Source organism: Nelusetta ayraudi, unplaced genomic scaffold, assembly GCF_046127955.1.
Source record: "Nelusetta ayraudi isolate G7.1 ecotype Tasmania unplaced genomic scaffold, CSIRO-AGI_Nayr_v1 ptg000135l, whole genome shotgun sequence".
In the NCBI taxonomy this organism is placed as follows: Eukaryota; Metazoa; Chordata; class Actinopteri; order Tetraodontiformes; family Monacanthidae; genus Nelusetta; species Nelusetta ayraudi.
Window position 1 is genome coordinate 6,930,647 of NW_027466185.1, and position 17,353 is coordinate 6,947,999.

The window sequence follows — 17,353 nt, forward strand, 5'->3', positions numbered from 1 at the left end:
TGATTGCGACAAATTTACACAATAAATTACGCAAGGCTGTTCCAAATCTGAATCTATACAGCACAGTACTTTCTGAAAAACACCCTAACAGCCATGCAGTGATTGATTTTCCGGCTGTTTATGCTCGGCAGACAGTTTGGAAGTAGTGCAAAACTAGCCATGCGTCCGCTTTCTAAATAATTATCGACATCGGTATGTGGATATATGGGACCCTGGTTCTCTTAGGCTTTGAGACACAACAGTGAGGAGTGCACACCGGTCTGCCGAGAAGATTTACATCAGTTCCATGTCTACATGGGAATGACACACGGTTCTCTCTCCAGACATGTGTGAAGTGCCATATAAATAATGTAGTACGTGCAAATCCGAGACTGCTGCAGATAAATACTGATAAAAGCCTTTAAATCTCTCTCCCTCTCCCTCTTCAGCGCGCACACGCACGCGGACACATGCACACGTGCCATAAGAATATTAGAGGGGAGACACTGATTTCCATTAAGTGCAGTGGGCGGCGCGCGCACGCCCCCCCCCCCCCCTCCCCCCAAAAGCCACAGTGGCAGCCAGGCAGCGCGAGTGCGCGTCCGCCAAAACATCCAGCTCCGCGCGCCAGCCGGAACTGCGCCGATCCGATCCGATCCGTGCCGAGCCGAACGGAGCCGAGCCGAGCCGAGCCGCCGAGGTGTGGGGGTGGAGATGACCCGCTAGCTGATCTCCGCGCGTCCACCCGACCCGACCCGAGCCGCCGCCGCACCGACTCTCTGCCTCCTCCCGCAGCAGCCGCTCTCAGTCCCCGCTTCGCCCGAGACCATGGAGGCGGCCGCCGGCGGGATCCTCATCGCGCAGCTCCTCGTCCTCAGCCAGATGATGGGTAAGAACGCTGAAATGTGCAGAGCGGGAGGGAGATGATGGAATTAATTGCGCGCGGCGGCTGACATGCGACGCCGCTCCGCTGTCACACACTGGAGCGCTGCGCCTGATTGATTCCGGAGGATGTCGCGCACTTCGCAATAACCACACGTCGTTAGTGCGTGTTGGTAACACGGAGCACTGCGATTTTTCTTTTCCACCCCCCGACATGCCACTTATAATGCCGTCGCTGAGATGTAGTTTTCCAGCCACCAGTCACCGCAGCAAACATGATGAAATTCAGCAGTTTGACCCCCGTTCTCTCTCCTGTTGCTGTTCGAATCAGGTCAATCGGTTCCTGAATTGTGTATTGACTAACATGTGTCCAGTCCAGAAGAAGCCCGCGTGTGACTGTTGTGCATGAGCTCCTCTTCACGTGGTTATATGTTGTCCCATTCATTCTCCCAGTGTAAGATGCGGACCACCCTTGAAATTTTTGGCCACCATTTGCTCACTTACGTAAGATGTGTTGCGTTCATAACTTTCCACTTTATTAGGGAGCTCTTTTTTGTTTTTGTTTTTTTTACTTCAGTCTATATTGGCAGCAGGTCACGATAGCACCTGTAGGCTGTGTTGAGGCTTAAGGAGTTTTACATTTCTAAACACTCCTGTGAATTATTCTAGGTGTGAGCCCTTTTCACGGTAATGAATTTCAAATGGATTCCATGAAGGAAAACAAAAGCCTGATTGATTAATTTGGAAACACTGTGTTGCATTTTTCATGCAACCATTTCTATTGATTTAAAAATAAGAGGAAAAACAAGGCACAGTAAGTTTCATGAGCCTAAGTTAATACCTGTAGAGGAGAAAAAATACAGGTTTTTTTTGCATCTACATAAAATAAGCATCTTCATTGTGAAGCTTGAACAATTGGACGTTTAGATACAGATGAGTCATGACATCATCGAGTTGACATCTGTTTTTCAATAGTGGAACCATTGCAAAGTTTTGTCTCCTAGTGAGCCATACAAATAACATTTTTTCTCAAACCTACAGATATTTCTCTGAAATGTGTATTGTCTGAAGACATTTTGCACTGTTATTTAGACACACAGTATGAAATAAACCATGTATTTACCCCTAAACCCCACCACATACTTTTGTAGCCAGTGGAAAGGATACATATCCGCTCTAGTCGATGTGTGTCTCCACCGTCTGAGAATGCATCGCATACATCAGGTTTCTATATTTGTTGGATGTCGCAGCACAAAGGAGCAATTCAGCGCGGAGCAGATTGCGCAAGACAGGATGTCCGGGACAGAAATAAAATGAAGCGTCAGATTTATTTTCGAGGTGATCCTCTGTGTCGGGCGGCGGTATGTATTGCATTCAAAACTTGGCGTAGTTGATGTATGCAAGGCCCAAAGTCAGCAGGTTGAAACGTGTTAGACACCTGCTGATGCAGTGGATAAAGACTGTTTTTAAAAAATATATATATTCTAGGAAACCCATACAAAGATGGTGTGGAACACAGTGGCTCGACAGCGGTATACTGTGCGATCACTTGTGAACTTTAATTACCGCGCGACCTCCAGCTGTCAGGCAGTGCTGGCGCATGCAACTGGTGGTGGCCGTTAGTGGGAGAGGCAATCCTGCTGACCAGCGAAATCTCTGGGTTCTACTTTGTAGCACTGCTACTGCAAGATAATGGTGCCGAGCTTCAGGAAGTCAGCATGGCATCACCTCTCTGAATCCACCAGAGACGAACAGAATGAAGTTGCCCCGAGATTTCTGCTGAGTCAATAACATTGTAGATTTGACGAATGTCTGCGCACACTCAGAGGCTGGTGACGGGCTGAAGGTGCAGTGCACAATTCTGTTGAGCGTATAGTGGAGAATTCTAAGTTTATTGTGTGCTCCCTTGGCCGAAGATAAAAAACATTAGTGAAGATGCTGTTTAGACACGTTACTTCCTGGAGGGAGAGGAAACGAAGCATCCTCCAGCCATCTGTCCGGCAATATGCCTGGACACGGCTCGCGCCACACCACCCGCACAAACACGTCGCCAAGCACAAGTCAATGTTTCCATTTCGGCCTTGTTTGCCCTGCGAGGTCCTCTCGGTGGAGTCCTTCACCGCGCCATATGGCCTGCAGCAGCGCAGTAACCACCATTCGTTGTGGCATCTCAATTTTCTTCTTGGTTCTGGTTAGCGGGAAGAGAATGGGAGGGTATTCTCATAACGTACAGCGCAAGTCGACGGCAATCCCTGTTGCCTTTGTATCAGCACTCTATGTGTATCTTTATCTTCTAGACCCGTTACATCACCCAGCACGATTGTTTCCCCTGAGCGTGTGTTTTCTTTTTTTTTTAATCTTCCGTCGTCTACCTGAAGACCAACTACTGAGCCGTTCCCATTAATGGACAGTAGTTCGCAATGTGTTACTTTTAGATCACAGGAATCCTTTGGTGGAATGACGCTGAGCGTCCAACAGAGCCCAAATGCTCGAGCGACTAAGTTGTCTCACTACAGCTGGGATTTAAGTTGTTTTTCTACAGTATTTCAATAAAAAATGCAGGCACAGCGGTAGTCAGATGGAATTGTGATGGTCTTCAAAAAAAAGAGGAAAAAAAAAAGCTAGATGGGATGCAGAGTTGTGCGATTCAGGTCTCTCCAAATCGTAAGCAACACTCGAGTGAGAAAACAAAACCTGTGCCAGCGACGATGGAAAGCAACGGTTTTCTGCTGGTCGCCTCGAGCATGCAGTCAAACCAGCACAGCAACAGCACGATATTAAATAGGAGCTTGGTCATTATATGTTGCGATACCATCTGGACACCCAGTGCACTCAGAGCATTCAGACCAGAGGGGTCTTATCCGGTGGCATAATGGGGCGCCTGATGGTGTAATGGTAATTACTTACAATATGTTGGCACACACACTCTAGCAATCGCAGCCGCGAAGACTGTGCACATCCATAAGTGATGACTGTGTCAGATGTATTGCATGTACAAAACACGTCTAAACTGTCTATATCTGTGTTTAATATATAATGCATGCATGCATATAGGAAAACAGATGGCGTGAAACACAATTTAGTAGGCCACTGAGGATAGGCCATCACCATGTGAACTCCTTGAAAACATTTTTTTTTTGCAATCTTATATTCTCATAAACCAAAGAAATTGAAACACTGTGCAATGTTCATACTTTCCTCCAGTCATACAGAATTGCAATCTTGTTAAGTTCTCAAGAATCGGTGGCATGTTTGATGACATTATAGCCAACTGGGAATACCGAAAATCTCAAAGCCCAAGTTGCAATGAAACGTATCGTTCACTCTGAGCCAACCAGAGCTCACGACTGTCAAAGCAAAGATTAGATGATTCGACTGTTCTGACTGGCTGATTGTGAATCTGAGTAATTTTAGTGTCGAGCCTCTCGGATCCCAAACCATCTTTCTGACCGTGTGCACTGCAAGTGCTCATTGCATGTCCATCCGTTTGGTTTTAAGACCATGCTGGGGATGAGATTACGTGCACGCTGTCTTGCAAACATGCCAGTACACACACACACACACACACACACACACACACACACACACACACACACACACACACAGTTGCACTCACAAAACCACACACACACGCACACACATGCATCCCAATGGAGTCAAGCTCTTTAAACCAGCCACCCCCCAAAAAAAATCTTCACTGAGAGAAATAAATCTCGTTAGCAAGCTTTTCCAAAGCCTTCTTAACTGTCTGGTTTCCAGTGGGGGGAAAAAAGGTAATCAGATTTTAGGAGTAATGATATGGTAGGGGAGGGATATTGCAAAAGAGAACTTTGATCATTCAATATTACGTCATTTTTGCATTGTTTTTGCCCTCAGGGAGAGTGCACTACAACAAGACTGCAGCCAGTTTCTCCCAAGTCCAGCCGCTAATGTCAGCCTGGTGATGTTTGGGCGCAGCGTGATTAGTTGTTGGTGCAGCCTCATGACGACGTCGCCAGTGCCGAAACTCCCAGATGTTAGCATGAATAATTGATCGGCTGCTTTCTGCCGCGATATTTGGTCTCCCTTCCTTCTCTCGCTCCCTTATCCAACGACTGATTTGTCATCGGCTCCCACTGTCTGCTCCAACCGTGGCAGCGTGCAGTGATCTTGAAGCACGTCTGCACCGCCGGGGCAACTGAGGCGCTTTGATGCTGAACATCCTGGGCAGGGAAGCTCAGCTCAGTGAAACACTTATGTCACTCACAAGTTTGCTAGGCACTTAGCGTTGTTGCTAGCGTTGCTGGCTGAGGAACAAAAAGTCGATGGCGAGGAATGGAATCCGGCACAAAAGCATGCGATCAAGGTAGATGACCGCAACATAGCATAAACATGGATGTCATATTTAGAGGAAGTGTGTGATGATGCACCCATTGATTCTCAGGGTAAGATTCAAATCACTGTATTGGATTTAGACACAGCACTGGCTTGATAGAGGTGATAGGATGCACCATTTGCTTTCCATCCCTAGTGCCACATGATCAGAGCTTCATTTTGTGCTGCACATCTATTCATTTGTTAGCAGTGGTGTTTTGCTCTTGTCTGACATATTGCTTTTGTCTGAGACAGATTAAAGTCACACTGTGTGTCGGGAACACAATATTTCAGCATTGTATTCCAGATTGGTTGTTGACTGCAAGAAAGGGCCAACCCTTTGCCTCATTCAGTGTCGCTAGGTGGCTTCCACTCCCTTATCGGCCCTTTTTCATTTTGAAATGAGCCTCGTTTGACCTGCTCTACTCCAAATCTGGCACCAGCTGCCTCATGAAGCTTTTATGATTTTGTTCCTATAGAGCTGCCACAGACATAGGAAATAAAAATAATTCTTGAATAATTTTTTGTTATTTAAAACTTTGGCAGAGTTCGTCAATAACAACATATTTAACTCATACGTGTATTGGTACCAAAAATGTTTCCAGTAAATATTACATCTGACTTCTGACCTCCTAACTCCGAACACAAACTCAGTGTGTTGAACTTAGAGAACTGTTAATGTAAATGTATACTTGGACAGACAACCATCACTAAAGTGAGACATCCTCGAACTTCCTCCTTCAGTACAAATCAAGAAATGGAAGTCTAAGAGCACTGTGTCTTTTTTGCATTCACTTTTTTTTTCTGGACCATCTTGAGTCATGAAATGAGAAGTGCAGGAGTGGGCAAAGGGGTGGAAAGGAGAGAGAGAGAGAGCGTGACGCGAGGTTGGCGTTGAATCCCCAGAAATACCTGCGCCGTCTCTGTTCTCTCTCCAGTTGAGGAGGTCTGTCTGAAGTTACAGTCCGTGACAATGGGAGTCTGTCTCTGTCGGTGCCCACTTACAAAAGCCACTGTTGGCGTCTTAAAAGGCTGGCGCTAAGCACTGGGCTGCTGTGGAGGGGAGGAAACCTCGCTGCTGGCCGGTCAGCGAAAGGACTTAAAAGCACTGCTGCATAAGTGATACCAGAGGGGTGCAAGCAGCCTCAATCTTACAGACGTTTAAATTCAGAGACGCGTTGGCCGCCTGCATTTTCCCCTTTGGCTTAGATTCTCTTTGGACTCATTATCTCTAGCAAAACGGTGCGATTGGCTTGCCCGTTTAACACTTCCTGGCAGACATAGTGGCAGCAAGGCTCGGACACGCCAACACAGCCACTGCGGTAACTGTTGACAGTTGCAAGAATGAGATAACCGACGTAACACCTTGCAGATTGGCCATGAAAAGCTCCAATCGATTGAGCTGAGCTGAGTGATTAATGCCGAGCCCATCAGTGTCCTTTGAGAAGATTGACTACGATGTGGGAGGAGGAGGCGTGTTTGTAAACCATTGGAGGCAGTAGAGGCTGTGGTAGAAGATGGACGGATGGACGATGGAGGAATGAATGGATGATGGATGGATGGATGCTGCCTTCACTTGTAGCCATAGTTCAGCTGGAAAGTGAAGAATTCTGTCCAATTTCCTGCCATGTTCTTTTTTGAAAGGGTCACTTTTTCTTGGAAGAACTTGTTTGAAAAGTCAAAAACGTATCCAAATGTTGCTCTTCTGGCCGAACTCTAGGGCTGGGCGATTTTGGACAAAAATAAAATCACAATTTTATTTTAATTATTACTGTAATTATCATTGAGGACAAACGTAGAAAGGGGGCGTGATATATATATATTTTTTTATCTCCGATACTCAGTGAGCACCTCTGACATAAGACATCGTTCAAAGCATGACTGAGTTACGTGACATTTCCCGTTGAAACAAAAACTGAACAAGTGCATGTCGTACGTGACTTTGAAAAAAAAAAAAATTACTAACAGGTAGCGGCGAGGGCAGCATACAGAGTCACGCCCTGGTTTTAACATTTGCTGTAGCTAGGACAACTACAGATACGAGTAAACAGGTAGGCAAGGTAGCCAGTTAGCATAGTAGTGAGTTGATCCGAAACACCGGTCTTTCGTCCTCATATGCAGCCCGCAAAGCAACACACTGCTCCCACTCTGGCTTGTGGTGTTGAAATAAGTTTGTCGTGCTGCAGTCTTTAGCAGATAACACCTTCAGGCATAATCGGCCGGCCCTACCGAACTCACAAGCGCTCACCTCTGCTGTTTGGGAATTACCAGAATTCAAAAGGAGGAACAAAAGACATGAATCCAGACTGGAGCACTTAGAAAATTCTTTATATAAAAAAAACCTTTTAAGCTTTCATCTTATCTTAGTGTTGTTGTTGTTGTGGGTAGAGAGATGACATTAAATGGGAATCAGAGGCAGCCGAGGTCAATGGAAGCTCGATGAAGGCCTGTCTGCCGCAGAGTGGAAGTTAACGGAATGGCAGCTCACCACCAACTTTCAATTTCACCAGAGGGTCGTTCACATGGGGGCGGCTGCCTGCGAACGATTGAATGGTTGAAAAGTTGATTAATAGCCGTCCCCACCATCTGACCAACCCGCTCAGTCACTTGCACAGATTACGGTGGAAGGTCCTTGGGCTGGAGGCAACTGCTACGCAATTGCCAACATGCTTGAAATATTAAGGCGGGCTTTTTATTTGTGCGCGTTTTTATGTTTGCCTGTGTCTCGTCTGCCCGTGTGTGTGTCCGAGCGCTCATGTCGCGTTATTACCCCTCTGGGTGCGTCCCAGCGTCTGCCAGACAAGTGAGGAATTGGGGCCGCGACCCTGCACCGTGGGTGGGTGGGGTTGGGGGTCGGGGGCGTGGGGGTGCGGTTTTGTATCTGCGGCACGGCGAGCCGGAGCGGTGAAGCCAAACAGGAAGTCGGGGTGTTCCACGCGCCATCGGGGGGCTCTCCCGTTGTCATGACGCTGTGAGCCGTTGCCATGGAAACTCCGCTGACTCGGACTGAATGCTGATGGAGAGCCACGTCGACCGGATTTGTCAATGAATCTGCAGCAGCTTTAGCACTTGTTGAGGGGAAAGTTGCTTTATTTGTGTTTTTATTTCATTGTGCGACGCCGAAGCCCCGACAAAAATCCTCGCAGGGATCCGCTCTGAAGCCGGCGGTCTACATGCTCTGCTTTGTGTGCTTTAATTATTGAGACTGCAGCAGACCTCAGGCTCGGCTCCACTCGTTAAAGAGTGATCAATGTTCCGAGACACCAGAAAGCTTTTCTTTTTTATCCCTCCATGAGCCTTTGTAGTAGTTTGCAATACGGCTACCACTGAAATGCCACCGTACTAATTGCTAAGACACACACACACACACACACACATACACATCTTTGTCAGAAAAAGCAATGGCTTCGATTTGGTTTTCATTCCTTTGTAAAGCTAAACTCAAACACCAACCCTGATGCTAACGTTTAGCACAGAGTTCCTACTGTAACTTTGCCAATACCTTGTTGCTAATTTTAAGCCTCCTGAAATCTCTAAAGAAAAAAGACAGAATATCCTCACTTTCCAGCCACCCCCTTACTGTAAAAAGACACATTCCCATCTGCACAGAGCAGTATTGACACAAAAACACACAGACGCGCAGGCTAGTCGCTGCTTTCCGACCTAGCGTGAATCCAACTCTGACCTCGCGCGAAACCGAAAACAAGTTTTCGCCCAAAGAGACCCAATTTGACTTCACAGCAGAGAGAAATAGAACCAGAGCACATGCCCACAGTGAGGTTTCAGTTTGAGCCGAGCAGATGGAAATGTTTCATCTCAGCGCTCTAACTTGGCAGGCAGATTAGTTGAGAGCCGCGTACGCGCACGCGCACGTGCACGCTCAGCTTCCTCGCAGCTGAGGTGGACGGGCAATCATACGTGCTGGATGGATGAAGAGCACCACACGCACAGCCTGAGCAGAAACACACTTGCGCTGCAGAGCGTTTGGCTTGTAACACCCGACGCACTGACACACACACACACACACACACACACACACACACACACACACACACACACACACCAGTGTGTGCCAACTGGATGGCTTTCCCTAGCATCTCGATGCTCTGTACGTGTGTATGTGTGCGTGTGTCCTACATGTCATCCCAAAATGTGGAGCGTTCCAAACTCTCTAAGCTCATATCAAGGTTCTTCCTTATTTACCAGAACTATGAATCTATATTTACTTGTGCCCATGTCCCTGCACTGCGTGTCATGTCTGTCATTTGTCTCTTCATTAATTTCATTTTCTATTCACAGCGTTTGCCGCGTGTCCCCGCCGCCTCGTTCGATTTATTTTTTCAGCCCGAGGCAGAGATTCGAGGTCAATCCCCCGCAGGCTCTCTGCAATTTACCGGCTGATCAAAAAATATCTCGGCTCCGGGGGGCGAAATGTAAAAGAAAAGTGTCTGTCAAATCCTCTTTCGCGCCTTGGTTTTTAGTCACTTATTTAAACTTGCAGCGAGTGAGTTGAGTGCTTAAGTGATTATAGACGTCGGAGAACAGATTATTAGACGCTCCCTTTCCAAACACGTGAGCTGATAACATGAAATATGAACCGGTGAAACGTAATCAGGCGACGCTCTTGACCTCGTCACCATGTGAGCGTGGATTAAAATCTCTTTAGCCAGAGGGAAACCTAGATAAGGATTATAATCTCTTGACCATGGACAGATTGTATTGAGTATCAATTTTCTGCTTTGAACGCCATCAAGAAAAATGAAAATGAAACTTTCTTCAGTTTCTACGTAGTTTTTTTTTCATCACTACAACATAGTGCATTATATTTAAAAATCCGCACGTGGTAAAATATTGGGGTTGACTGTACAGTTGAACACACCATCCACAGATACATACAAAGAGCAGCACCCATTGTTTGCTGTGGCCCAAACCAGTTTCCTTTACTTCACTTTCATTGTATTTGATGTTAATGTCGTGCCAGCAGCGGATATGTTCTGTTTCCTTAACGTGGAGAGAGAGAGACTTTGCAGGGAATATCAATATCAAAATCTCACAGTAGGGTATTGCCTCGGCAACAAGTCTGTGCCACAATATTTCTCGCAATATTGGAAAGAAAACATGTAACACGTGTGTATCAGTGGTAGTCAACCAGCGTCTGCATGAATTTTTTTTTGGTATGTTTTATTCATTCTTATCTCCTGGCCAAGTGGAAGCAATCTAGGACTGGCTGGAGCGTCTGCACTCCATCCTTCTTTTTCACTCAATCTTTTTCTCCCGCCACCTTTTGCTCCGCTGCCAGATCTCAATAAGCAGTAAGCGTAAGCGTAAGAAAAGTGGAAAGGATGGCGGCTGATGGTAAGTGAAGTCTACTTCCAGTGTCACTCCACTCTGTTGAATTAGGAAGAGCTTCTCTTATTTTTTTTTTGTTATTTTTTTTTAGCCCTGCTGGATTGAACCGTCATTTGAAACCTTCACATGTCCACAAAGAACCCTGAGACGCAAATGTCTCAGAAGATGAGGATCTCCTTCCTCCCTGTTGCAATAAAAATGCAGCCCACCCCCATGTGCCCAGATCTTTTGTCATGAAGACATCCAACTGAAATGGCTCAGTTGTCGCTGCTCTCCTGTCAGCACTTTTGGATTTTCAGCCTAAAGCTGAGCGTAGTCTTAAAACACGGCTTGAACAGTTTTATTGGACTTCATTGAAGCCGAACGGCGTAATTCCCCTTCTGGATGTGGAGTGTGCTGTTACCTGACTCCTTATGTGTGTGTGTGTGTGTGTGTGTGTGTGTGTGTGTGTGTGTGTGTGTGCATGCGCGTGCACATTTCTGTACGTCTGTGTGGTTTAAAAAAAAAAAAAAAAAGCCACCAGCACAACCCCTCCCCCCAGCTGTTGAGCTGCATTACCACCTCCAGCAAGGGGCCCCAAATTCTCACGGTCACCTCAAAACTTAAAACTGAGTCCCTTGTCCCCACCAGAACAACTGGACACACACACACACACTCACACACACACACACACACACACACACACACACACACGCACACAGCACAGATCCCGCTGATACCCTTGTCTGCTAAGGTTTAATATTGCGGTTTTAGTGCTGCCCTCACCCCTGTGGAACAATGTGAGGTTTGTTTAGCGCTTGGACACAGTGCTCTCCACTTTATATCGTGCCCGCTCTCATTAAGCCGTAACCTCTGCCGCCGCACTTCGCTATAATGGCTTCTTGGTGCTGCCAGACAGAAAAGACACGCGGGAGACGTCTCCGGCGGACCATAAAGCCTCCCAGAATGTCTCGGCTCGTCAGCGTCGTTGACGATTACAAATAGTTTGGGCATTTCATTCCCTATTTAAGATGAAAGCAGACTCGGCATCGCTGCTAATCCGCTAGGAGAAGTGGTGACTGAAATATTTAGGAACGCGTCGTGAGGTGGACGTTTGACCAGAGAAGTAAATTTACTGTCATTTTCTTCTTGGTCTTCTGCTTCCCTGACAACTGTCTCTCTGACTGAGAGTGGTGCAAAGATGAAGGTGTCGGGAAACGGCGGGCCCGTGCACAAGCAGGAAGTGGAGCATGCTAATTTAACCAGCTGACACTCAACACAGCTGAGTGCTATATAAGTTATCGTCTGGCCCCTGGAGGTATGTGCCGGTGTGTGCGTCAAGCCATGAATGATCGTGCGTGCGTGTGCGCGCGTGTGCTGCTTGACCGCAAGGTCAACAGGTGTCACGTTTTATGTGACACGGGGCAGCGTGTTTTTTATCAGCCATCAACCTCGACCGTGGGTTCCTTTCACTTGGTGGAGGACATATAAGAGTGTTTAGTCTGATTTCTGGGTTGGCCCCCGGGAGAAAGTCCAGCGCCGACAGACGCTTATGACCTGTGTGCCGAGTGATGAGCCAATTAGAAGGAAGGAAAGTTGGGCAACTCGTCACGTCTGTCTGATTTAGGATGACTGAGTTGGTCCAGCACTTAAAGTGTTGAGATTTGAGTCTGAAAAGCTCATAACTTCAGTGAATTTTCAATTTGTTTCTATCTATCTATCCATCGATCGATCTATCTATCTATCTATCTATCTATCTATCTATCTATCTATCTATCTATCTATCTATCTATCCATCTATCTATCTATCTATCTATCCCCACGATGAAACCAACCAATATGAACAATCAGCAGGGGATGGAGCAATTCTCCTTCTTTGCATTGCGTGCTCATTCATTTGCTCTGATGTGTTTGTTGGAGCTTCAAACGCGAGACAGTTGGAACGTGATGCGGCACTTTCTGCGGAGCTCGGCGTGCGGTTTACCAGGACAAATTCACTGAACCGAGGCTGCTCTTGTGGGGTTTGAACGCACGGGCTCTCCTCTTCCCCCAGGAGGGACACGCGGCTTTGTTTCAGAGGACAACATCCACCGTTTAAAATCAGTTCGCACTGGCGTGAAATGCAGCCGATGAAAGATCCCCTCATTGCAGGAATTCGGGCAAAACCAGCCCCAGGAGTCCTGTAATCCTGCTCGGTGCTATTCATTAGTGCTCAGCTGGGACCAGTGCTTTTATCTCAACATATCAACATGGAGCCGGCTTCTCTGCATCCTCCCTGCAGCAACGCCAACCCCAATATTTTCCATCCACGCTTGCATTTGAAATATGTTTTGACGAATCCAGCCTGCACACAAAACTTCAGTCTGTATTTCTTTAACTACACACCAATAGGTGACAGCAACACGTTCGCAGGGACCTTTTACGAGGTCATCAAGGCACCCGAGGAAAAACAAGAGCTCTGTAACCAAAGAAGTGTAAAAGGTCACGGGCAAGTGGACTGTGAACTGTAAATTTCAACCGACTGCATCACAAAATCCCAGACTGAGGGGAGCTTGACGGATTGATGAAAGGCGATCTGGTGGGGGGGCACATGGCCTGTTGGGAGTTGGGCAGTAAATGGTCACGATTCCATCAGCCACGTCTTTGTGATTGATTTTGGAGCACCGGCGGGTGCTGTGATACCCGTGAGCAACCTTTCTTTTGTGTGCACAGACAGTATGTCCTTGTCCGTGGTGGAAATGATGTGCGTCTCTTGCAATGAACACCTTTCACAATCGATACTGCAATTTTGCCATTGTGGGATAATAAACTAAATTATTCTTATTAAAAATGTATACCGATACTTTGCCAGATCCATTCTAATATTTGATGAGCAATCATGGCAAGTCCTTGATTCAGATGACTCACAATAAAGTCACCATGGCGTCAGCGTCCTTGGGAAACACTAAAGCTTTATTTTCATTGACACTATTAATTGAGGCTTGTCTTTGCAATCTCAATGGAGATCAAAATGCAATGTCTCTGTACTCAACCCCTCCTCTCCTGAGGGGCCACTCTGTTGCACTCCTATGGTGCAAGACCGAGTCCACTCAAAAACGCTTTGAAAAATGACAGCTTGTCAAGTTCATGTTTTTTTCAGTAAAATTGATTTGAATGGATCCAGTCATATCCATGTAAGTGGATACGAATGTGGGTGTGAATACGAATGGCTAAAGTCATGGGTATGTATTTTGACAGCGATCTTCCTCCCTACACCCTGATCCAGGTCCTCAAGGGTGGCGAGACCACAGACTGGACCTTAACCTCGACGTGTACTTCACTGTCACTGACTGTGGTGGAAACAGGCATGGGGTAGAAAAGCCAACTCAGCCATTGTCCCCACCACAAAAAACCCTTTCTCGAACCCTGGACCTATTTGCTGTGAGGCTCTGTGTGTGCTCACTTGCAATGCCAAAATAATGCCATAAACTATTAATGAGCTGCGCCGGCAGAAGAAATACATTTAGAGAGATACAGTCACACCATTGGAAATAATACTATCGACTGAATTCGCAGCCGACGATCTCCGCTCCCGCGGTGCCCCTGCATGTTTTGATTGCCCTGCGTTTTTAAGCAGCGTGTCGTTTGCAAAAACGACCCTCTGCGATGGGCCACTCCAGCACGAGTGGAGCTCTCAGCCCGTCAGGTGTCTGCCTCACTCGTCTCCTCGTTTGGCTCCTCATTTCCATCCATTATTCCGGTATCTCGCTGACAGCTGTGGGCTTGCGTAGCCTCCAGCAGGGGCCACGCTGAGCGCACTCCAAATTGGCCTAGAAGAATACTTTTGTTGTTCAAAAATGTATGAATTGGCCGTCGGCCGCTCGCTCTGTCTGCCCTCCAGTCAGGCACCCGAACCGAGGTGCAGGAATCTACGACAGTGTAGCCGATCTTTGTCAGGCAAAAGCGCATGCGCGTTGACCTTTTTCCTGGATAAAACGCCTTGCCTGCAGTCTCAGTCACCTGGAACCTTTAATGCCAGCTCCCCGGTGCCCCCTGGGAAATCCGATAGAGCAGATACGGTGCAGATGGGTGGAATAACACAGCGATTCAGCTGTGAGCTTCATGCATGGCTGTGCCAGTCGCACTCCGAGCGCCGGTGACCCTTCGCTGCACGTCACCTCCGTTCCCGTCCCCTGCCCTGGTTCACTGACAGACTACGTGGCGCTGCATCGCTGTGGAGATGTGTCAGCCGCTAGAAAGCAGCGGCTGCCGTTTCATACTCTTCTTGTGAGCCCACTGTTGAAACGCTTCACCGTCTGCACAAAAGCTTGCGCCGCAGGAGAGGGGACAGAATGTTTACACGCAGTCCAACAGGATACCTCAGAATGAGGTCTTTTCTTTTTATTCAGAATTATCCTGTTAAGCAAAGCTACCATTGTCTCCTCTCTGGCTCTGTTAGTACTGTCACTGCTTTGCTGAAAAAAGGAGCACAGTTTGCAGGGGAAGTAAACAGAAAGAATGAATATGTGAATGTGCACACAAACATGAAACATGAGGAACCTAAAATGCAATGGCAACTGTTCCAAACTTGGTAGGAGAGACAATGATTGATCAAACCCAACGGATGACGACGAGCTGCGTTCCGCTTATTGTAATATCGAGATTAGATGAAAAGGTGATGTTTTAGCATAATGGCTTTAACTAACTTTAACTTTTCTTACATTCCTCATCTCTGCCAACGCAACAGCAGCTGCGGGTCTAGCCGAGTCTTAGATATTAAGCTTTTTGAAACTTCACCATGATAAGTCTTGCGGCTTTGCATTCTGCAGCGGCAGATGAGTAAGTCACAGGCTTCTCACTTCTGTGCAGTTAACCCATTTCTTTTCTTTAAGTGGTACATTTTAGTCTTTTTACCATGTTGTTTTGAGGGGCTAAAGGTCGCCTTTAAATTGATAGTGTGGCAAGATTGGAAAAAAAATCTAATTTAAGAGAAAGTTTAGATCCTTAATATTCTTGCAGTCCTCCCTTGCCTTGTGGGAATTGAGCTGCATTAGCCAAGAACTGTAATCATCACTGAAATTGACGCTGGGCTTTTAAGCTCCTTCCCATGATGGCAGTATGTCTCAGGAGCTGCTTCAAGTGTCCCATTTGCACGTGTTGATATTCACAAATGCAAATGTATCTCTCTATTTTCAGACAAATACTAATAAATGCATTTCACTTTAGTTGGAGATTTCAATCAACAATCATTCAAAAATCACACTAAAAACCAAAGACGCTTTAGGGCTGCACTCATTTGTCGTGCTTGTGTGTGTGTGTGTGTATGTGTGGACTAAAGATAAATTAGATAAGAACCTTGACAGTGTGGCGTGAACAAAGCCGTTTCTGCCACTCACACTCACACTCTGCTCCATTCTCCACTCGTCATCATTCATCTTCGATTCTTTCTTGGCAGTAAACACAATCATGTAATACGCCGACGATTCCACGGTTTTTTTACATTGCCGTCCGAAAGGCAGTTTAGCCTGACAGATGGTAACTTTACACGTTCATACCCAGGGCCGATCACTCTAGTGATACAATTATGTATATCGTCCCAGTGTCTGTTCAACAGAATTCATGGTCAACGCCACATACTTTCTCCCAACCTGCCAGAACACAACAGCTACATCAGCTACACTTGCAAAGTGTTTGTGGATGCCATTGTGGATGACTGCAGCACCCCAAACAACAAAGCCTACCAAAGACGTTGCTCCAGTGATGACACCGTGCATCCAGTACAAAACGTTATTCACCCCACATTGTTTGCCGTTGTCTTACGGTCGGTAGTTCACTAATACATGTGGGTTGCTTCAAGTCTAAGGACATTTGGAGCTGGTAGAAATGGACATATCCGATATGTGGTGCACATCCAGCCGAAGGTGAATGCAGTAAAGTTTTAAAAACACTGTGGACCACCCTGGCAGCGCCTCACGTTTGATCGTGTCCTGGGGAGAACATCAAAGCAGAAAAGTAATAATTTCCCTCCTACTTTCAGGATACTTTTAACAATATTTTGTCCGCGAAAGAATGAAAAATGAATTGCAAAGTGCAACGCTGAACCTCCCTGGGGGTGCAACTACATTGGGATTTCATAAGTATTCATCTATGCAGAGGATCTTTACAGAAGATAAAGAGGCATTTTTGTCTGCAGAGCAAAAGTGCGCTGCATTGCTACATCTTCATTAACGCTTTGCTAAATGAGAGAAAATATTGTTGCAGAGGTGCATTAGCGTTATTGTTATGATCTCTTATATCACAGTGGAGGTGGGGAGGGGGCAGAGGGGATGTACAGTGTTCCTCAGGGCTACGGTACATAAACAAACCCCAGTGTTTGACTGGTGGTTGTTGCCTGTGACCTAAATCTGACTCGACACCGGGCTTTCATCTTCCTGGAGGAGAAGTTCTTGGCTCGCGTCTGCGCCCTGACGGCTCCAAGAGGAGAGAATCTATTGCCTTGTTGAGATCCCTCACTCACGCTGCCGTCAGCGTCGCTGTCCGGCCGACGCGGGGGTGAGCATGGCAACAGGTTCTGTCCAACTGTATTTGTTGCCAGAGGGATCGTATGGAATATGCCATCTGGCTGCTCCTCAGTTCACCTGCGGTGCTTCTTTTAATCATATATAATCATTTAATCAATAATAATTTTTTCTTCAGGTCTTTTTTTCAAATCTTTGTCTTTGATTCTGGGTTCCAAGGTCACTCTTCCCAATAAGATAAAATACAAGCTACTAAATAGTCTATGAAAAGAAGCATATTTAGCCCCCTGTTTGAAGCCTCCTGCAAAGGTGCT

General features: G+C 46.6%; 1 protein-coding gene across 2 annotated transcripts in view; it reads left to right on the forward strand.

Moving 5' to 3' along the window:
- The first annotated feature begins 576 nt into the window (after positions 1-576).
- Positions 577-17,353, forward strand: part of ptprz1b (protein tyrosine phosphatase receptor type Z1b) — a 56,148-nt gene continuing 39,371 nt past the window's right edge. For both annotated transcript variants that reach the window (XM_076051623.1, XM_076051625.1), the window contains exon 1: positions 577-868. In XM_076051623.1, the coding sequence (XP_075907738.1) occupies positions 808-868 (61 nt within the window). In that variant the 5' untranslated portion in view covers positions 577-807. The remainder of the gene's footprint in view (positions 869-17,353) is intronic.